The 22,468-nt window shown below is 42.9% G+C and overlaps 1 protein-coding gene across 1 annotated transcript in view; it reads right to left on the bottom strand.

Moving 5' to 3' along the window:
• STAM2 (signal transducing adaptor molecule 2) overlaps positions 1-22,468 on the bottom strand; it is a 59,658-nt gene that overhangs the window by 15,082 nt on the left and 22,108 nt on the right. Inside the window, exons 3-12 of the mRNA XM_077447684.1 lie at positions 21,623-21,698; positions 21,431-21,526; positions 19,740-19,886; positions 19,548-19,617; positions 19,235-19,424; positions 16,732-16,826; positions 11,617-11,696; positions 9,243-9,330; positions 6,851-6,905; positions 1,925-2,078 (exon numbers count right to left, since the gene is read on the bottom strand). Coding sequence (XP_077303810.1) covers positions 1,925-2,078; positions 6,851-6,905; positions 9,243-9,330; positions 11,617-11,696; positions 16,732-16,826; positions 19,235-19,424; positions 19,548-19,617; positions 19,740-19,886; positions 21,431-21,526; positions 21,623-21,698 — 1,051 coding nt within the window. The remainder of the gene's footprint in view (positions 1-1,924; positions 2,079-6,850; positions 6,906-9,242; positions 9,331-11,616; positions 11,697-16,731; positions 16,827-19,234; positions 19,425-19,547; positions 19,618-19,739; positions 19,887-21,430; positions 21,527-21,622; positions 21,699-22,468) is intronic.

Here is a 22,468-nt window from a genome sequence, read left to right as displayed (position 1 = left end):
AAAGCCTCGACAAGGGATCTGTATGGGCTGCAAAGAATTGTTAGACCAATGCCTTTAAAAGTAGAAGGACGGGAGGACAGCAGGCCGCAGGGACCTTGAAGGTCAACAAGTGGATTTCTTGGGAACATGCAAGACAGAAAATGTCAGACCTCAAAATAAAGTTTGGTGTATGTGCAGCAGCCTGCAGAGACATTTGGGCCCGCTGCACACCATCTTTGGGGCCTTAGGTCAGTAGATTGCATGTACAGTCTTTGGGGTTTGGCATCTCTCTGCAGCTGCCATGCACTGTTTGGTGTCCACAGCCACTGTGCGCCATCTTTAGGGGCCGTGTTCATAGCCCTGCACCATTTCTGGGGCCCACAGTCCATTTTTTGGCTTTTATCTTGCCCTTGGGGCACCATTTCATGCACAGATACCAGCAATGGAGCAAAACACCCCCCCCCCCCCACACGATGGGGCTAATTCTTCCTACCAACGCCAACGATGGGGCACTACTCCTCCCACTGATATCAATGATTTTACATCATTACCCAAAACACCATTGATGGGGCACATTTCCTCCCAATGACACCAACATTGGGGCACAATTCGTCCCACTAACACCAATGATGAGGCTCAATTACTCCCACTGAATAAAAAGATGGTGCGTTATGTTTTCCTACTGACATTCGGGACCTTTTCTACTCCCAATGTCAGATCCACCCCTAAAATCTGAAGGACAGTAAACTGGCCCCTTGTTTTAAAAGTTTGGAAACCCCTACTCTATGCGATACAATCCATTTTTAAAAACTCACCACTAGATGGACACGTTAATTGCCCCATGGTTACTAATAAATCTTAAAACCCACCCAATGTTGAAGGTATCCCCTCCTGAATCCACAAAAAAATGATGCAGATAAATGGGAGACCTGCAATTAGAGGGCAACACCCTCAGTAAGTGTAGGAGAGGAGAGCATGGAATACTATTAGGAAATCTCACATTTGGACTACATGCCAGCAATGATTCAACTCCCTGATGTCCACCTCAAACAAAAATTTGAGAACAGATGGCCTTCAAAAGAAATCTGTCATGAGAGAAATACGGATCCTGCCAACGCTGACAGATTCTTCTGAAAACACTGGGTGTCGGCCTCTCATGCTGATGTTTGACTATAATACTTTCAGGCAATGATTGGGTGAAAATATGTAAATAAGAAATTATGACTTTCCTCAAAATATTAATTATCTGCATGTTTGTTCCTGGGTTTGTGAGTAAGAAGTGAAGGCAGACAGGGAATTGGTATATTCCCACAATGGTCCAAAATGACGGCTTATGTACCGTATATACTCGAGTATAAGCTGAGATTTTCAGCCCCTTTTTTTAGGCTGAAAGTGCCCCCCTCGGCTTATACTCGAGTCACCGCCGTCTGTCTACCCGATCAGCGTGCCGTGCAGACAGACGGCGGCCATTCCACTATTCAAAAGCCGCGCCTCCCTGTCTGTGATAGGCGGAACACTCAATTTGCCAGCAGTCAGTGGTCCGCCTATCACGGACATCCTCTCATCCTCATACTACGGACGAGAAAGAGGATGTCCGTGATAGGCGGAACACAGACTGCTGGGAAATTGAGTGTTCCGCCTATCACAGACGGAGGCGCGGCTTTTGAACAGTGGAATGGCCGCTGTCTGTCACAGACGAGAAGAGGTGCGGCGATCCTGGCATGGCCGCCGTATGTGCAGAAGGACACAGGCTCAGGACACAGGGCGGCTGGACACACAGGGCGGCTGGACACGCATGTCTCACCCTCGGCTTATACACGAGTCAATAAGTTTTCCCATTTTTTTTGTGGTAAATTAGGGGCCTCGGCTTATATTCGGATCGACCTATACTCGAGTATATACGGTAGCTTTCTGATGACAGGTGTATTTGTATTATTGTCAATACCTGCAGAGAAACCCCCAATGATGGTGGGTTATAATGCGTCTGTGGAGGGGGCTTGTTGTATACATTGTACAATGGAGCTTCGTTCGCTAGCTTGTTGTACAGTTCCAGTGCCTCCAGGACCTTCATATTAAGTTCAGACAGTTCTGAGTGCTTCCTGGAGAGAAAATAAATAAATAATCTGAGACCAAAGATGACTTACATTTTGCAAAAAAACAAACAAACCTGAGACCAGGTTTTATAGGAACTCGTTTTTAATCAATCTAGGCAAAATCAAAAATGACCTTTTTACCATTTTCCTTTGAGGTCCACCATTAAGCATCCAACCAGTTTGTATTTCCTTTAGTTTACATAGCCAGAAGAGATAGAGATTATATATATATATATATATATATATATATATATATATATATATATATATATATATATATATATATATATATATATATATATATATATATATATATATAATAAATATATAAATAAATATAAATACCGGTAGCCAAAGATTCTGAGGCTGGCTTATAACTGGCTGGCAGGGAACAGCTGGGACCGGTTGCATTCAGCGCAAAGAAAGAATATTTCCAAATAGTTTTGGCAGGTTTTATATTTTACACGCATATTTTTAAGGTGATACAGGCATTAGCGGCATCATGATCTTTTGCGGTGTTCATTTTGTTGCAATTGTTGGTTTGGTTTAATTTAAACACAGGCTTCAAATTAGTTGCCCCAATCATTTCTATAGAACTTGTTTTTGTACCTGCACACTGCAGCAAATAGAAGTTAGTATGTAAACACGGAGTCTGGAGCAACAGAAAGCCCAGCAGTGGCATGGTGGTACACCGAAGGGTCCATTTAAATGATGTGCCCAGTTTTAAAAATGATCTTTACTTTTGATGCTACTTCCACTTCCACTTCAGCACACAGTGGATGCTACTTCCACTGTGTGCGCCCCTCTCTGCCATTAGACGTGCGGCCCCAACACCTCACAAGCACTTGGCTAACCTAACCACGCATGTACAGTCTGCTCTCACTTGCAAAATGTTCAACCAATAAAAGTGAAAGAGAGCGAACTCTACATGCGTGATCAAGCAAGCCAAGCTCTTGTAACAGAGTACTTGTTCACAAGGTGTTGGGGCCGTGCAGCGCATTAGACGGTCGGGTCTGTCTTGACATCTAGACAGGGAAGAAAAGGAGAGCCCAGGGTGGAAGCAATGGCAAAAGTTAGGATCATTGATAAAAATGGAGGACAGCATTTTAATGTACAAAGTGGTAATGCATATAGATATATTTAAAACATGGCAATAAAAAGGTGACTTAACCTTTTAGACGATGGTTATTATGGAGTACGGTCACTCCAGGGAAGAATACTCATTTAAAAGTGGTTGTAAACCATTTTTGTTGACTTTCACCTATATGTACACCTAGAATAAGGCTTACCTATAGGTAGTGGAAATATCTCCTAAACGTGCGCAGTTTAGGAGATATTTCACTTGTAGTGCACTGATGTCATCGGCACATGCGTTGTGAAGAAACGAACCACCGCAGCGTTTCTTCCCACCAGCGTGTCGTGACTGACAGAACCCGACTCTGGCCAGTCACAGAGCCAGAGTCCGTGGCCCCGGAAGGAAGAGGGGCGAAGATGGACATGGCCTGCTCAGGGGACAGCACGGGCTTCATTTGCAGATGTCGTATAATGGGCTAGTACGCATTATGCTTTTCATTTGCAGGCCTTGTGGGGGGAAAAAAAGAGCAAGTAAAACATGTGTTACCCCCACACTTCATATTTTGGGTGTGTCCGCGATGCCATGTACTTGTATTAAAGAGCCTTCTATTCTCTTTGCATTGCTTCCTTTGTGTGACAGTCCTGGTGATCCTGCCAATCCCTCTGCTTTCCTATTTCAAAGCACATCCATCCCAGTGTGTAATTTGCTCCTTTGCATTCTACTCGGGAATATAGTCTACCTATATATTTATATATACTGTACACAAAACATTTGCCTCGCATTTCTATTTTAAAACTAGAAAGGGTTGTTTTACAAGGTAAAAGGTTCATATATTCTTTAATGATATTTTGAGGGAGATCACATAATACACTATATTTTCAAAAGTATTGGGACACCTGCCTTTACATGCACATGAATTTTAATGTCATTACTGTCTTAGTCCTTGGGTTCAAGATTACATTGGCTCACCCTGTGCAGCTATAACAGCTTCAACTCTTTTGGGAAGGCCATCCACAAGGTTTAGGAGAAGGGGTAAAGAACTGGCACCACATACAAGATAAACAGATGAATAAAGATACAACGCATAATAGCCCTGTGGATAGTGACAATTCTAGATATATCCGTGGGCACATGTATGAGTAAAAAACACAGAAATAATAATTAAAATCAAATGAGGTGACTAAACTGCAATAACAGGGGAAGAGGGGGGTCCATAAATCCAATATATAAAAGGTGTATAACTAATGGTGGCAACCGCCCTCAGAGAAAAGACGATTCTGCAAATACAATTGGAGGAAGAGACAGGAAGCGCCAACCTGAGCGTAGCATTAGAGTGTACACTTTACTCAAAGGATTAAAAAAACATTCACAATTAAAATAGGCTCATCTCTTGCTTGTGGGGCCTTTCCTTCTCACGGACATCGCGCTGCATCCAGGGGCCACAGATGTAGTAGTTGGCAGTGTGTGGGCTGGATGGCATCCCAGGAAACATGAAGAACCACAGTGAACCGCAAAAGTGGATGCAACGTCACCGAAGAGGAGACTGCCAGGATGCACTATGAGGGATGGGCTGACTGGAATTTGCTGGCTATGCGCTCGGAGCATCAGCTCCTCCTCAAGGACCCGAGGCCCCCACACACTGCCAACTACTACATCTGTGGCCCCTGGACGCAGCGTGATGTCTGTGAGAAGGAGCGGAGAGGCCCCACAAGCAACAGATGAGCCTAATTTAATGTTTTCTTGCGAGTCTTTTTAATCCTTTGAATAAAAACTGTACACTCTAATATTACACACAGGTTGGTGCGTCCTGTCTTCTCCTTCACAAGATTTAGGAGTGTGTCTATGGGAATGTTTGACCATTCTTCCAGAAGCGCATTTGTGACGTCAGGCACTGATGTGGATGAGAAGGCCTGGCTCACAGTCTACCGTCTAATTCATCCCAAAGGTGTTCTATGGGGGTTGAGGTCAGGACTCTGTGCAAGTCAGTCAATTTCCTCCACCCCAAATGCACTCATCCATGTCTTTATGGACCTTGCTTTGTGAATCTCAATACTTTTGACAATATAGTGCATCAGAGCTATATTTCTGCTGCTTAGGCGCTGTGTAAACTGGCCAAGTTTCTGTATGTGAGTACCGCTGTCTGTTCAACAGAAGCCGCTCTAACTACAAGCATCTATGGAATGGACTTGCTGGAAAACCAGCATTTGATCAGCACTTGCAGTCAACAATTGTAAGCACAGATCTGTGTATTCTGATTGGAGGGGGGGGGTGTTCTTAGAACACGCAATGTACATTTGGGTTGATTGTGCAACCCAAATGTACATTGCGTGTTCTAAGAACAGGATACTTTATAGAACCCAACACTTTTGAAAGGAGCTTGGTGGTAGGCAGTAGTAGTGCCTGCTTAAAAAACACAGCACATATACATACATACGTACGTACACATACATACATATATATACACACACAGGAATCTCAAATTGTTAATTTTTTTTTTTTGTTAGTCCTGTCTTTCCTGCTCAATAAACCCAATTACCGTTTTTATCAGCGTATACCACGCACATTCATTTTAAGAGGGGAGTTTCGGGGGGGGGGGGGGGGGGAATCTAATTTTAAATAAAGGAACTTTGAAGCAACATAAGGGTCAGTGCCTATCTGCAGCCTCACCATTGCCATCAATGCAGCACTCTGTTGTGTCACTGCCACATCACCAGCCACCCTATTAAAGTGAATGGGACTGCCGGACAGTCAACAGCGGGTCAGAGGAGGAGCCTCTGCGGGACAGAGATGACAGTTGCTCTTTTAAAAATCATGATTTAAAATCATTAATCTTGATTTAAATCAAATCCACCCTGATGCAGATCAACCGCCTGTTTTTACACCCAGCAGTGTAAAGGGGGCCACACACTCGCACACAGTTGCTTCTCTTTAGGAGAATCTGCCATCTAAACAAAACACTCTTCTGATGGAGGCTGGCACCGTCCGATTCACAGGCTAAAGCTAGCTACATTTGGTAAATCTAAACACCTTAAAAATTGTATGCAATCAGGCAGTCCCTTGCACTACATAGTTGAAGGCAAATCTAAAGGAAATTGAACAGCAAAAATTGTATAATGTGTATCCAGCTTAATTCCAGGTCACCTGCTCAGCAGCACTTTGAATGCCTGGGAACTAATATGCAGCTGCTAAGTCAGACAATGGCAGCTCCCAGCACACTGCTATTTAGCGTAATCGTAGGTTCTCATTTCAAAAGGACTGAAAGTGGAGAGAGGACAACAGCTGTGTGATTTGCACTCTAAGCACTGTGTATTCAAATGTTGCATGCGACAGGTTCACTTTAAAAATTACTGGTGTTAGATGAAGGAAATACTGAAAATCTGAGGTTAATGGAGGACCGAAGATGACAAATGCTGCTCTATGGCAAAAAAAAAAAAAGAAAAAGAAAATATAGCAAAATTGCAGGAAATGTTGGCAGGGAACATGGACATCTCAGATACAAATTAAAAATATGCAAAAGGAAACAATTGTATATTGATTGCTTTCCACCCCAACTAGAAAATGCAACACTAATATGTTTGGTGTGTGCAATAAACAGGTAAAGCATAAAAGTAAGCCATTTACTTAGCAAATGCCAGACAAGTTGAGAGAAGAGATTACGTGATAAAATGAATGTAAACAATGGACAGTTTACTTAGTATCTCACCTGTCAATCTCTTCTAATTTCTCGTCGATCATTGGACCCATTTGTTGGCAGACATCTGTAAAGGAAAAAAAAAAAAAAAAAAAAAAGAAGGAGCATACATTTTCAATTTACTTTGAGGTTATACATATAGTTAAATTACAGTATTTAGTTATTTGGAGCAGTATAAGGCAACACTAGGAATGATTCCACCATTGGCATTAAAGTGTTACTAACCCCCCCCCCTTCCATAAAAAAAAAAAAAACATCAATAAACGCTGTATTACATGCTGTTCATACTCGGTCACTGGGATTCGTTTTCTGTATTCTGCAAAAAAACCTGGTTGACCCTCCCCTTCTCTATCTGCCCCTTCGGTCCATGTCCCCAATGCAGCTAGGGATTTTGCAGAGCAGTGTTGGCAGCTCTACACATGCTCAGTTTTCAGTGAGTTTCTATGCTGAGCATTTCCTCCCTATCACATCTGAGCAGCCAGTATGACTATAGAGTCACACATGTGGGAGTATACACAGTGGTAAATGACAGCCCGCTCCCTCCCTCCTCCATGCCCACTAACCAGCTAAACACAATGGGGTCGGGACATTACATGTAGATTAATGGTGGCTTTGCCTCCCTCTTATTCGAAGACCCAGGCTGGAGGGCGTAACACAGACTGACTGGCAGAAATACACTCACACCATGTTACTGACAAAAAATAAAGATTTGATTTCAAATGTATTTTGTATGACAATTTAAAAAAGTTTGATATTTTTTATTATTAATCTGTATTCCAAAGGGTGTTACTCCATAACTACACTGTACATTGTGCTGTACATTCTATACACCACAACTACACTCTGTACACTTTGCATTCTATACACCACAACTACACTCTGTACACTGTGCATTCTATACACCACAACTACACTCTGTACACTGTGCATTCTATACACCACAACTACACTCTGTACACTGTGCATTCTATACACCATAACTACAATCTGTACACTGAGCTGTACAGTTTATAGTCTACACTACCCCACTGTGCTGTATGTTCTGTACTCCACACATCTTCACTCTGTACACACTGCTGTACATTCTATTCCACTTTAAATTGTGCCGTACATTGTATACTCTACAATGCTCAACTAAATTCAAGGACAGTAATAAAATCAGAACAGTCCGCCTTGTGCCCAAATGAGCACTTTGCCAGTCTATAAATGTAACGTATTATTGACCAAGATTCTGAAGCGGAGAAAGACACTATTTTTTATTTATTGATAATAACAACATTGCTTTAAAACTGCCGTAATTATGAAACGGATGTCAGAGATCCTTATTGATTATTGGTTATAGGAAACCAGTAGGAAATGCCAAAACTGACTCTGAAGTCCCATAAGCTTTGGCAAAATGCGCTCTCCTACATTGCACAGCCCCAGGCAGGGTTATCTGTGAAGTAACTATGCCTGCACTTTCCAAAATATGAATCAATTAAAAATCTACATGTGTCCCACTTGGGATCTTTTTACACAGATCACACTTCAGCCGTGGTTCACACTTACGTGACGTGGTAATCGCAGAGAATCCTTTGCGTTTCCCGCATCGCATAACTTACATGCGATCTGCTGCGGGTGTCAATGTTATATTAACAACACCCTGAAACAGATCGCAAAAAAAAAAAAGTGAGATTGCCATAATCGCATCACATGGGTATGAACACCCATGCAATACGCTTCAATTGCGCTGGGAAAAAAAAAGGGCCCTGCATAATTTTGGTGCAAATGCAATGCGATTTCAGCCATACAAAATGCAGTGCGATTCCTGTGCTAATCACATGCGGGGTCTGCATTGCACAAGTATAAACCCAGGCTAAAGCAGAACTTCACCCAAGAGTTCGGCCCTCTCTGTGAGTCATTCCTCTGTTAGCACGAGTCACTTCTGAGAATTTGTCCGGACACAGGAGATAAAATTTGTGACGGGGAGGGAGCTCCACACACAGCCTGTCTATTCAAAACACAGCTCTGCATGTTCCTTCATTACTGTGCAGTGTGTAGAGAAGGGGTGTCCCTTTCCTCCAATCAGCTCTCACACACTAGCTGCAGCTCTCCGCCACCGCCTCTCTGCTCCGCACAAATGCGGAAGCCTTTGATCACAAATCTGCACTTTTGAAGGCATGTAGGGAAGAGAAGACTGCTGATAAATTAAAACTTATGTCCCTTTCACACTGGGGCGTCGGCGGTTTTTGTGGGATTTTTAGGGGGCTAGCGGGGCACAAAATAAAAAAAAAAAAAAAAAAAAAAAAAAAAAAAGAGCTAGAGTTCCCTTCCATGATAAATAAAAGAACAGAATATATATTATAACCTGGTGACTAATGATGTACATCTTTTATTTCATGTTAAACTATGTAGATGTTGTTACCTTCCAAATCGAGAAGAGTGACCGAATCTGGCTTGGGGTCAGTTGGATCGATGCTCTGAAGTGTGTGTAATGCCTGGTCCATTTTATTCTACAGATGTGAAAGGTTAAAGGAAAAAAAAAAAAAAAAGGAAGGGTGAATAGATGCCATAAAAATGTTAGCTATTCATTCAGTAGGGTCGAGGTTAGGGTTCTTTGCAAGTTCCTCCACACCAAATTCATCAAACCGTGTCTTTATGGAGCTGGCTTTATATACAGGGCACAATCATGTTGGGACAGAATAGTGACTTCTCCAAACTATTACAACAATGCTGGAATTGCACAATTGTCTGTAATGTCATTGTATGCTGTAGCTTTAACAGTCCCTTTCACCAAAGACACTTGGTGTAAACCTCCATGTATAATTTATACCTATAGGTAAGCCTTATTATAGGCTTGCTTATAGGTACTGTAAATATCTCCTAAACGTGCGCTGTGCGATATTTACTGTATACTGTGCCGATGAGGTCATCAGCACGTGCCCTCTGAAGAAATGGCCACTTGCGCCATTTTACAGAAGACAGTGCCATGACCAAGGGTTCCCGTGTGCATGCACAAGAGTCACATCACTCGGCTCCTGCCAGCCGAAGTCCGCAGCCCGGGAAGGAAAACGGATGAAGATGGATGCGGCCTGCAGTGGGGTCAACGCAGGCTTTGCGATGCATACTATCACATTATACCTTTACTTTGCAGGGGAGGGAAAATAATTTTCTTGCAAGAGTTTACTTCCTCTAACTCCATAACTTGGAGGGCCATATAGGCAAGTGTAATGGTCAGATACTCACTTCTGGCTACATATTTTATACAATAATAGCAGTCTTCCCTTTAAAAAGGTTAAGTTCACCTTAAAAAAAAAAAAAAAAAAAAAAAAATGCATTTTTTTGCAGGCAAAGAAAAATTAAAAAAATTTTTTTTTTCCTTCTAAAGAGCCTGCATATATCTTTGGACCCTCAATCAGCAGATCGCGGGTGGTGTCCAGCTCCTGCAGACTCTCAGGATAGCGATCTACCCATACGTCTGATATGGGCAGGCAGTTACCTGAGAGCAGCAAGATCAATGAACTAGGAGAGTGCTCACCAAACATTACTTGCAGTCTATTCATTCACAGGAAACCGGCTCTTCCTATTTACACTGTGATCAGCCATGATTGGACACAGCTGATCACATGGTAAAGAGTCTCAGTCTGACATCCCACAACTACGATCTCGGTAAAGAGTCTGACTGACACCCCACAACAACGATCGCGGCGATGCGCGCCCCCGGGGACACGCAGCGGCTTAATATCCTGATCACGTTATATGACGTCCGGTCAGGATATTACAACCACTTTGCCATCGTCATTTTGCTATATGGCGGGCGGCAAGTGGTTAAACAGGGTAGCCTTAGCATTTTGCTGGACACAAGAGTAACTCCACTTTTGTTGGGGGGGGGGCAGCTGGACCACCATTCCCTTCTGGGTGGTCTATGTACATTACAAGGATTTTAACGACCTTTGTTGCAGATCCCTACCTTTTATTTTGAAGAAATGATGGACTGTGTATGTGCAAAGTGAATCTGTATGGTAGTGATTTTAGAATCATCAACCAGCTGCTGCACCTGCAGGAAATGGTCAGGGCTGCATCCTTTTAGACGTGATTTCCCTATAGGAGTATCTCATTTAAAAAAAAAAAAAAAAAAAAAAAAAAAAAAAAAAATTGCTGCAGGGTATGCCAAAAATCTGACTTGTATCTTAGTGCAGACTTCTGGGAGAATCAGCAAGCCAATCACAAGGGCAGGAAATGACATGGGGGGGGGGGGGGGCGTTCTATACTCCATCTGTGTACAGAATACCTCTAGGTAACCATATTGCATTTTACAGAAAGTTACATTGCTGCAGACTGATAAGGAAAGGTAATTTTTAACAACATCCAATTACAAATGACTTGTGTTGAAATTTTTTTTTTTTGCTCCCCAAACAAAAGTGGAGTTACCCTTTAACACTCCAAATACCAAATAACCTAATTTCAGGAAAGAAGGCAGAAACGCCAATGGTAAGGAAGATGTCTAACAAAGCAGACCAAAAAAAAATAAAAAAATTAGTTTACTAAAAAATGAGCAAAGGGACGACTCTATACCAATACTGCACTTGCTACACTATAATCAAAAGGCCGGAGGCATGTTCTTGACCAAGTTGTACCAGAACTACAATATCAAGGATCTGGATGTACTTCCTGGCCGTGGGTTCTGGACCACAAAATCAGCTTGTTACAAATCCGATGACAGTTAAAACATTTCCGGTTTATGCACTTTACCATTTGCCTTGCGTTCACCTGTAAAACTGAGAAAAATGTTAACTTACTTCATCTATGTACACGGGTTCAGGTTCTGACTTTGTCACAGTTTCTGGAGGTTCATCATAAGTAGCGGGATTTTCAGCAACTGCAAAATAAATAATATTATATACACGTAGGCTATTTATATTGTACTCACAAAAATGAGAAAATTAAATTTTTATTTTACTGAATGCGCTTCATTGACCAAAATAAACCCAATCACTAAAAGTTCACTTAAAAAATAAATTTAAAAAAGTATGTTTTTTTTCTTCTAATGAGCCTGCAGAGCATTGTGCATACAATCAGCAGGACGATCAATGGACTAAGAGCGCTCACCAGCACCCTTGCATCTTATTGAAAACTACAAGCCGTCAGCCACAATAACTTATGATACATGTAGGCATTTGTTCCCCCGCATGGTCGCGCTGCTTTAAAATTATGATAGTGGGTGCAGGGAAGCGGGGGCTGCAGATGCTGGAACGTGTTATATGGTTCAACCTAAAAAAAAAAAAAAAAAAAAAAAAAAAAAAAAAAGGGTGGTACTTGTAAGAAAAGGTGAACTTATCTGTTAACTGCCTCCCACTCGCAGTATAGGCAAAGGACGGCGGGCAGATGCTTAGTTGTTCTGGGGCGACGTCATATGATGTCGCCCCCAGTCTCACCGCACTGGCAGCGGGCAAGTTGTGTCGCTGGGACATGGCACGACCGCAATCTCGGTAAAGAGCAGATGGCGTGGCTTTTTATCCATGTGCACAGCTGTGTCCAATCACAGCTGATCACATGTAAACAAGGAAATGCTGGCTGTCGGCTCTCCTTGCCTCACACTGACAGAGTATGAGGAGTGGAGAGCCCATCAGCAGCATCTCCTCACGGGGAGGCCTGTACAGATAATCAGGGCACAGAATATCAGTGCCGTAAATCAATGGAGTCCCAGCAGTGACGCCCGTCTGCACCCCAGCAGTGACGCCAGTCTGCGCCCATCATTGATAGGCGCCCTTCAGTGGTGTGTCATCTGTGCAGCCTCATCAGAGAAGAAAAAAAATTACTCATTTACAAAAATTTGACAAAAACAAACGTTATTTTAAAATTTTTTTTTTTTTTTTTTTTTTTACTTTTTAGCAAAAAAAAAACCAGCAGTGATTAAATACCACCAAAAGAAAGCTCCATTTGTGTGAAAAATGATACAAATGTAATTTGGGTACAGCGTTGCATGACCGTGCAATTGTCATTAAAAGTGTGACATCGCTGAAAGCTGAAAATTGGCCTGGGCAGGAAGGGGGTAAAAGTGCCTGGAATTGAAGCAGTTGAAGTAGAACTACAGGAAAATGTTCTTTTATTTTGGATAGAGTAAGGGAGGATTATAACCCCTGCCAGGTTTGTTTTTGCCATCTGTATCTTGTTGGACAGACTTACATTCACTTCCTGCCTAATAACCAAAACAGGAAGTGAGGGTATTCCTGGGTGTGCCCATATGAAGAGTTCCACTTTATTACTGTGTTTTTTTTTTTTTTTACTTTCACGGATAATGGCAAACAGGACAAATGGAGAGGGTGAAAAATGGGCTGTTCCTGACTTGTGTAGGTGCTCCAGATTGAGCTGTTTTTCCCCTTAAGTGGCACCCTGCATTTCTTTAGTTTGTATTGGTATGACAAAAAAAAAAAAAAAAAAAGTAGAGAAAAAAACCCAAATCTGACACATTCCACAATCACTCCTCTGCCCTTAAAAGCACAAAAAAAATAAAAATAAAAAAAATAAAAATAAAAAAAAAACACCAAGATCAGTGCTTTTGAATGCTTTAGATTTTTCAAAACTGGCGCGGATGGTTCCCGAATAAACCGGAAGTGATGTCTTGTCATAGCTTCCGGTTTACTGTTACGAACCAGCCAAAGCTGATCCTGGCTTTGCTTGGTTGTCGGGCCAGCTTGCAGACACAAAAGATGATCACTCGGGTCTCCCGGTGTGACAGGAGAGCCGCAGAAGGGGGGGGGGGGGGGGGGGGTGGCGTGGGCTACATTCACCAAGATCTTGTAGCACAGATGCCACATAGAACATGCACACCTGATCCTTATCAGTGTAAGGTACAAGACTATGATAGAGAGGGACTACCCAACTAAAAGAGCTAGTCAGTTTGTTTCCTTGTTCCAATCATCCTCAGCCATAGACCACAAAATACTAGGCCATGATATAGTGCATATGACCAACTGTTTTCTCTAATTCTTTTTTTACTGGCAATTTTGTACTATTTAGCCTAGTACACACGATAAGAATATCAGAATGATCAGTTTTTTTTCTGCCTTCTAGTCTCATATTGAAAACAAAAAGGTTACTAAAGTTAGGAAAATTTTCTAAGACAGGATATAACTACGAAAGTAATGTAATGTATTGTATTCTTTAAAGCGGGACTCCATCCTAGAGTCTAACTTCCGCTCATCGGAACCCTCCCCCCCCTCCGGCGCCACAATTGGCACCTTTCAGGGGGGAGGGGGGGTGCAGATACCTGTACAGTACAGGTATCTGCACCCACTTCCGGCATAGATATCCGCAGAATCTGCGGATATTTACGCCACTTCCTGCAGGTCCCCCGCTGTCCGCTGGGAAACACACGGATCCCAGAGACAGCGGGGACCATCCTTATTGCGCAGCGCGACTCGCGCATGCACAGTAGGGAGCCAGGAAGTGAAGCCGCAAGGCTCCACTTCCTGATTCCCATACCCAAGATGGCAGCGGCAGCACCCGAGAGACTATCGAGAGATCGGCTTCGGGTGCTGACATCACGGGCACGCTGGGCGGGTAAGTATCCTTATTTTAAAAGTCAGCAGCTGCAGTATTTGTAGCCGCTGACTTTAAAAAAACGAAACCAAAAAAACAAAACAAAAAAAAAAAACGTCCGAACTCCCGCTTTAATTTCCGAGCATGTGTGGTCTTGGTCACTTGATTTTTATTTTTTTTTTAAACAAAAATACTATACTAATGACACAAAAATCGTTCATTCTGTTATCTTACAGAAAAAAAAATTGTTCCTGCTTGTCCCTTCAGATATTTTCAAATGAACCATTGTAACTGGCTCTCTTAAGCAGTGTATTAATGAATAGATTATTTTATGATGGCTCAGAATGTGTTCCTTCTCCGTCAGGTTTTCTCATTGTGTGTACTAGTCATTAGGAAGAGGGGATATTTAGATCTAAATCGCTGCAGCTCAGAAGTGGTATCTGCTATAGAACAGAATATGATGCACCATTTGCTTTCTCCTTTCAGCTACATCTGGGGAGGAAGAGGAGAGACATGTACAGTATCTGAAGTGAATGCAGCGGTGTTTTTTCCAGTCAAGAGATCTTTAGCAGAGATCATCATTTCATTTTCAGAAGGCAGCTCATTAACACCACATCAATTACCCATTAGGCTGCTTTCACACGAAGGCGCTTTACAGGCACTATAGCGCCTGTAAAGAGCCTCTCCTCTCACTCCAGTGTGAAAGCCCGAGTGCTTTCACACAGGAGCGGTGTGCTGGCAGGACACACAAAAAAAATCTGCATATTTGAGGCTCTGTAGGAGCGGTGTATACACCGCTCCTACGGCGCCCCTGCCCATTGAAATCCCAAAAATTGAAATCGAAAAAGGGCATTTAACCCTTTTTTGACTTAGTGGAGGTAAAAAGCGCCCCACTAGAGGCCAAAAAATGGTGGTAAAGTGCCGCTAAAAATAGCGGTGCCTCAGCGCCGATGCCCCCAACACCCCAGTGAGAAAGTAACCTTACTGCTCAGGAAGAAGAGAGAAGAGGAAGCACTGCAGTCATCTACAAGGCAAGAAAAGAATCCTGCAAAAAGCTGCTCCTGACATCCAAAAACATAGCAAAGGTGTCCTTCCTGCTAATATAATAATAAAAGCAAATGCAGGCTAAAAACATTGTTTTTATGTCTAAAACCCATCAGGTTGACAAAAACTCCAGCTTCTCGCTCAATCTGTATTTAAAGACTACTTTGGTAGAACTTTACAACAAAATCGAAGAAACCGAGCTAGCACATACTGCCAACCACATTATAGAATTGTGCTCTACTCCTCTCTAACTTACAGGTATGGTTGGACTCCCAGGTTTCAATTTCAATATATTGCAAATCAGAGTTGGCATCATGGGGAGGCATTAGAAGGCATCACATATATTCTGCCATGCCTCCTTTGCTACTGACACTGGAACAGACACTTGCACAATTATTCAAAGAGGCCCACACCATTGCTGCCAGTCTGCTCTTAAGTTAGCCACAGATGATTAGAATCTCAGCCAGTTCACTAGAGACTGGCTGAGATTTGAACCATCTATGGGCAGGCCGATAGTACCAAAGTCAATCCATCGATTGACTTGGGTACAAGGAAAAGGGCTTGCACTGTGTCCCAGGATCAGAACACACAGGCCGATTACCATAAGGACCTTTTGTGTTAGAAAACTTCTGGAAGGTGAGCAGGCAGTTCACACACTGTGGTGGTGGTGACTTTGTCTGCACTTTTTTCATTTTTCATTATTTTATCATTCTTTAATTTTTTGTTTTTTCATGGAGATTTGTGGTAATTGATTATTAGGGACTATTAACTACATATGGATATATTGTATCACTGTGAATCACTATCTTTATAGGTTCTAGCGCACTATTAAGCAACTTTAGTATACATGTGATTTTAGAGCACACCTGAATAGTCGCAGCTGAAATTTTGTTGTTGTTTCTTTTTGGCAATATTCATATCAGCGCTTCTCAATTTAAATATTAAAATCCCCCACTTCTGGAATTCTAGGAGTCAATCAAAAGATATCCCAACCATGCTCTATGAACCCAAAATGAAAGCAGGAAAGCCGCACACCAATGACGTCAAATTACACCCACATTTATTAAATCCAGGTAAGCCCATATTGGATAAAACACCAGAGAGGGGGGCGGTTCTGGGGATAGAAAGAGGCTGCAATGTGCTAGTTCTAGGTTTATTAAATAGGTCACCGGTGTGCTACTTCTTGAAGAATGATCCCTGCATTTACCAACATGCTTCAAACTTCCCGGAGTTGAAAAATACTTTTGGTTGCACAATCTTTATATTATTAATTCCCCCCAAAGAAATGAATTCAAAATACAGACTGTGCAATCTGTTACTTTACATACCTGGTTCAGGCTCAGCATTTAGAGTGGTGGAAACAAAATTAGATGGGAACAAGCCTACACCTCTGTGGTTCTCTCCCTTCCACCAGTTTGCGTCACTGCAGAGAAAGGTACAATATTGGTAATGTGTGGGACAATGCACCCCTTCCCTGCTGTAAATTCAGAGATTAAAAGTCAAAGAATTCAGTTACCATATAAAATGTACAAGGCAACAAGCCAAATGCATATATAAAAAAAAAGGTCAGAGCACTCCTTTTTCATGCCATATAACATACCAAAAAACATACAAAAAAAACAAACACTTGGCGTATGCCGTTGCATAAGATCCAGTCTATTTACATATACAACGATGACCAAAACAGTACAGGAGAGTAGGCAAATTGTTCATTAGGTCTAAATAGACTGCGGTGAATGAGAATTAGTGCTGATAGATCTGATATTTCCAGTGCCCATGCATTTACATTAGGGGCCAATTTATTGTAAGGGGTTAGATGTTAAGGTCAGAGTTAGGGATTAAGGATAGTTATTTGGGTAGAGTGGCATTAAGGCTCCTAAGTAAAGTACTGGGGGTGAATGTGCCTTCTTTCTAGAACATACTCTTATGAGCATTTTTTTTTTTTCAACAGGGCACAGCCCTGCATCACAACGGCCCTATAACTAAAAACTTCAAGCTCCACCCTTCCAGGCTGCATGTTTCTATGTCCCAGGATGTGTACCAGACACCACTTCCAGTTTGTGCATTCCACCCTGGATTTCCAGAGTTCCTGGTCACTCCTCTCAGGCGACAGGGTTGATTTAAGCAAAAGTAACCACTTGCGGACCACAGACCACAGACATTATACAATGGCAGAGTGGCTCTCCTGCGCCGGATTATGTACCTAGTATGGCACTTCCTGACTAATCACAGCAGAAGGATGTCTGCCGGCATCCACTAATTGTCGAGAACGGCAGAACAGAGCTCTGCCTATGTAAACAAGGCAGAGCTCTGCCCTGGCAGCGGGGATAAGCTGGATTTGGTTTCCCTATAAAGCAAGGAATAAAATCCAGCACATCCCTTAGTAAAAGCAGCACAATGTGTACACAAAGACACCTGTTAGCCACATATTCAACCCTTTGATTGCCCTAGATGTTTAACCCCTTCCCAGCCAGTGTCATTAGTACAGTGGCAGTCCATATTTTAGCACTGATCACTGCATTAGTGTCACTGGTTCCCACAAAGTGTCAGACTGTCAGTCGCAATATCGCAGTCCCGCTATAAGGTCGCTGATCACTGACATTTCAAGTATAAAAATTAAAAAAAACATAAAACTCATATATATATATATATATATATATATATATATATATATATATATATATATATACACACACACATACACATATATATACACACACACACACACACATATATACACACACACACACATACCAATCAATATACCGTATTTATCGGCGTATAACATGCACTTTTTCCCCCCTTAAAATCGGGGTAAAGTCGTGGGTGCGTGTTATACGCTGATCCCCATTGTCTGCGAGTCTAAAATAGCACCGCCGAAAAAGACAGAGCCGATTGCTCGGCTCCGCTCGTAGTCCCGCCTCCCTGCTGTTTCTGGAGTGAGCGCTGCCAAAAAAGACCGAGCCGACTGTACTGTGTACTCGGCTCGGCTTGAAGTCCCGCCCATACTGGGCAGGACTGCGAGCGGAGCCCAGCCGAATACACAGTACAGACGGCTCGGTCTTTTTCAGCAGCGCTTGCTAGAGAAACAGCAGGGAGGCGGGACTACGAGCGGAGCCGAGCAAGTTGGCTCGGTCTTTTTCGGCGGCGCTCGCTCGGTCTGTCTCGGCGGCGGGAAATTTAAACATGGGCAAGGCTGCAAACGGCGCTGGCCAAGCTGCAAATGACACTACAAAGTTGCAAACAGCGCTGGGCAAGCTGCAAATGACACTGATCATTCTGCAATGATGGACAAGGCTGCAGATGCACACTGATAAGGCTGCATTGACGGGCATTTAAATGTAATTTTTTTTTCCTTAAACTTCCCTCCTAAACTTGGGGTGCGTGTTATACGCCGCTGCGCGTTATACCCCAATACGGTATGCTTATTGCGATTTTTTTTCCCCAAAAATATGTAGAATACATATTGGCCTAAATTTATGAAGAAATTCGATTGTTTAAAATTTTTAAATTGGATATGTGTTATATAGCGGCAAGTAAAAAAATGTTTTTCCCAAAATGGTCTGTCTTTTTGTTTATAGCGCAAAAACAAAAAAAAAACCAGGTGGTGATCAAATACCACCAAAAAAAAAAAGCTTTATTTGGGGGGGGGGGGGTTGACATAAAATGTAATTTATGTAAAGCGTTGCATGACCACCCAAAGGCCAGTTAAAGAAACAGTGCTGTATAGAAAAAAAAATGGCCTGGTCATAAAGAAGGGGGTAAATCTTAAAGTGGTTAAAGTGATCATAACAAGACCTACAGTCAAGATGTACTGGCCACAATGCTCACCTATCATCCAGCACAAAAATGACTTCTCCGCTTTTAAAGGTCAGCTCATTGTCCTCCACGGCTTCAAAATCATAAAGAGCGCGCACTTTTCTAGGCATGCGCTGACTGTCATGCGGCACCTCCACCGATGGGTATAAAGATTTGGTATCTGCTGGCTGCTGCTTCTGCTCTTGTAAAGATAATTCAATTGCTGTCATTTGAAAGTAAAATATATTAAAATTTGAAATATGAATAAAACAAAAAATAAATAATAAAAAAAAAGTAAAAGAAAAAGTAAATTGAATGCTGCATATGCCCTGTAAAGCATGCCTACCCTTCGCAATATCATCATCTTCTTTATTTTTGCTGGTTGATGTCACGTTTTTAGGTGTATTTGATGTGCTCTGTGGAACAGATATGTTTATTAGAAGGGGGGTATATTATCAGAAGAGAGAGGAGATAAGCAATACCATGTTTAGGGAAAAGCACATAATTATGAAGCAGGTCTACTACAGGATTATCCCACCTGAGAGCCAGACGTTGGGAAAGTCACTCCTTCTTCCTTCAGAGATTTAATGGTGGCTGATACCAGGCTGAACTGGGGATCTTTCTGGAATTCTTCTGCCCATTCCACCATCAAAGCTTTTAGTTTCTCAGCTACCTTTGGATGTGCCTAGGGGAAATAAAAGTAGAATGTTTTTACAGCCCATAAAAATACTTTTCTTGAAGTCAATTGGTCCATAGGAAGTTTTTCACTTTCCTGTTATACTGCAGCCCACAGAAGGACTGGACTTTTTTTTCAGCCAGCGATTCTGTACAAGATAAAAGGGGACCGAGTGGCGAATTAGCCACTGGATCACTTTTAGAAGCAGCAGGAGGAGTCCCCCCTCCTCGGGCTTACGTTACAGATTGGTGAAACTTATCTGGCATCGGCGATGGCTTGAAATAGAGCTTAGTGAGGGCAAGATGGCCTCTGCTCATCTCTATGGCCTTGGAGGACCGGAGCAACTTCATGCAACGCTAGCAATAATCAGTGTAAGTTCTCCTGGCCGGGGCTCTATCTATGGCTGGCTTTAACCATTTGGAGGGTTGTTTACCTACTTGTGGTCATACTGCCAACTTACTGGGAACCAACGAATGCACATTTTGTGTATGTTTCCTGAGAGTCACGACACCGGCTGCGGCGAGCATCTTCTGTGTGTCTCCTCTCTGCGCGCAGCATCCATCAGCACCGGTGTAGCCAGCCCATCCTCCGGATCCCCATGGTTTTTCCGGATGAGAGTGTTTGCATACACTACCTGCACCTTGAGTGACCTCTGCCTGGGTTCCAGTCCTTCTTTCCTCCATTCCATAGACCCGCTGCTACTGGCAGGCAAGTCCACGCCCTTGATAGTTCCAGTGTCCATCATCAGAGTTCCATCTCCTGATCTCTTCAGCTTGACTGACCCACCGCCACTGGCATGCGTGTCCACAACGTCTGGTAAGAGTTTTTACCCCCTCCCCTGGGTGGAGGACCATCCATGGGGATTTTACCGTGGTTATCCCACTTGATTCCATATTGGATTGCATCACTGAGTCCATCTTCCAGTGTGGACTGTTGCAATACACTTTGCCATCAATTCACCTATTTGAACTTTTTTCACCTTCCTATGGCCCCATTTCATCTGGTTCTGTCCAGTGGAATTTGTACCAATTTCCACTCAGCACTTTAATATTCTTCCCTGTTGTATGACTTACATGCACATGATTTATTATGTTATCATTTTAGCGCTACACTTTGTTTTACATTCTAAAGACCCAACTAGTTAGGATTCCCGGTTCAGGATTGCTCAGCAATAGAAGTGGAAACCTACTAATCCTCAGATTTTGACCTTAAAAATTTTAGGTATACCAAAAAAAAAAAAAAAAAATTTAAGTCTCAGACAATGGGTCAGATTAAAAGGGAAGAAAAAAAAAAAAAAAAAAAAAAAAAAAGAAGAACAACCAAGCAATGTTCGTGTAGCATTTTCCAGAGAATAAAAGAAAAAAAGAAAAAAAAAAAAAAAAAAAAAAAAAGACAGATTCTCCCATGTCCAGTGAATCTGACATTCCGTGGAACAGCTTGTTTTTACCGCTAGTGTTCTGGAGCAGAAGGCAGTCGATTGAAGGTAAGGCAGATCAATAAGTTCTTTGTTAAAAATAACACATATATCACTCAAAGGAGAATTATTAGCATACCTTATTTATAACTCCTCGCACTTCACTTGCAAAATCTCTGGAACATATTTCTAGATTAAAGGCTTTTCCGCAGTTGGATACGCAGGCTCCTAATAGCTATGAAGGCACAGAAAAGGACATTATGACAGGAGATATTTTATAGCTACAGGATGTTATGCAACCGACAATCAATAAGGAGAGGAGTGTACTTACTGTCAGTGCTTGTAAAGCTACGTGAGGGACTTTGTGATTCACTCTTTTCATTATAGCTTTAAGGCCTTCTTTAGCTCTGAAATTAAAAGAAAATGTATTTATTAAATGCCCCAATTTAAATGAACTGATTAAATGATTAATGTATTAATGAGCTGTGCCAAGGTAAACCTACATATCTGAGTGTCAGCTCCATACATGAGCTCATTGGATTATTATAGGAGGTGTAACAGCAAAATGTTTTCACAGGACTAGAAAATACAACTACATAGTTATTTGTGTTAAAGTGAGCTAAAGAAAGAAATACACCTGTAACAAAGGCAGCAACTGTTACCCCATCCCACTCACGCACTGGGGGCCACCACCCCGCCCCAACCCACTCCCACACTCCATTTTCTCACAGCAGCACATTTTCACTGTGGGTTGCTGCAGGTGTGGGAATTGTTGCCATTCCAACGCCCGCTGCCACCCGCATACATGTGAACTGAAACCCGGTTCCCGTGCTGGGGGGCCGCCCAATCCCACCGCCGCGCTGGGGGGGGCGCCCAATCCCACCGCCGCGCTGGGGGGGGGCGCCCAATCCCACCGCCGCGCTGGGGGGGGGCGCCCAATCCCACCACCGCGCTGGGGAGGGGGCCGCCCAATCCCACCACCGCGCTGGGGAGGGGGCCGCCCAATCCCACCACCGCGCTGGGGAGGGGGCCGCCCAATCCCACCACCGCGCTGGGGAGGGGGCCGCCCAATCCCACCACCGCGCTGGGGAGGGGGCCGCCCAATCCCACCACCGCGCTGGGGAGGGGGCCGCCCAATCCCACCACCGCGCTGGGGAGGGGGGCCGCCCAATCCCAC

The sequence above is a fragment of the Lithobates pipiens genome, unplaced genomic scaffold (genome assembly GCF_037356315.1).
Source record: "Lithobates pipiens isolate NorthernLeopardFrog02 unplaced genomic scaffold, aLitPip1_a1.2 Scaffold_22, whole genome shotgun sequence".
Classification (NCBI taxonomy): Eukaryota; Metazoa; Chordata; class Amphibia; order Anura; family Ranidae; genus Lithobates; species Lithobates pipiens.
This window is presented reverse-complemented; position numbering and strand designations above follow the sequence as displayed.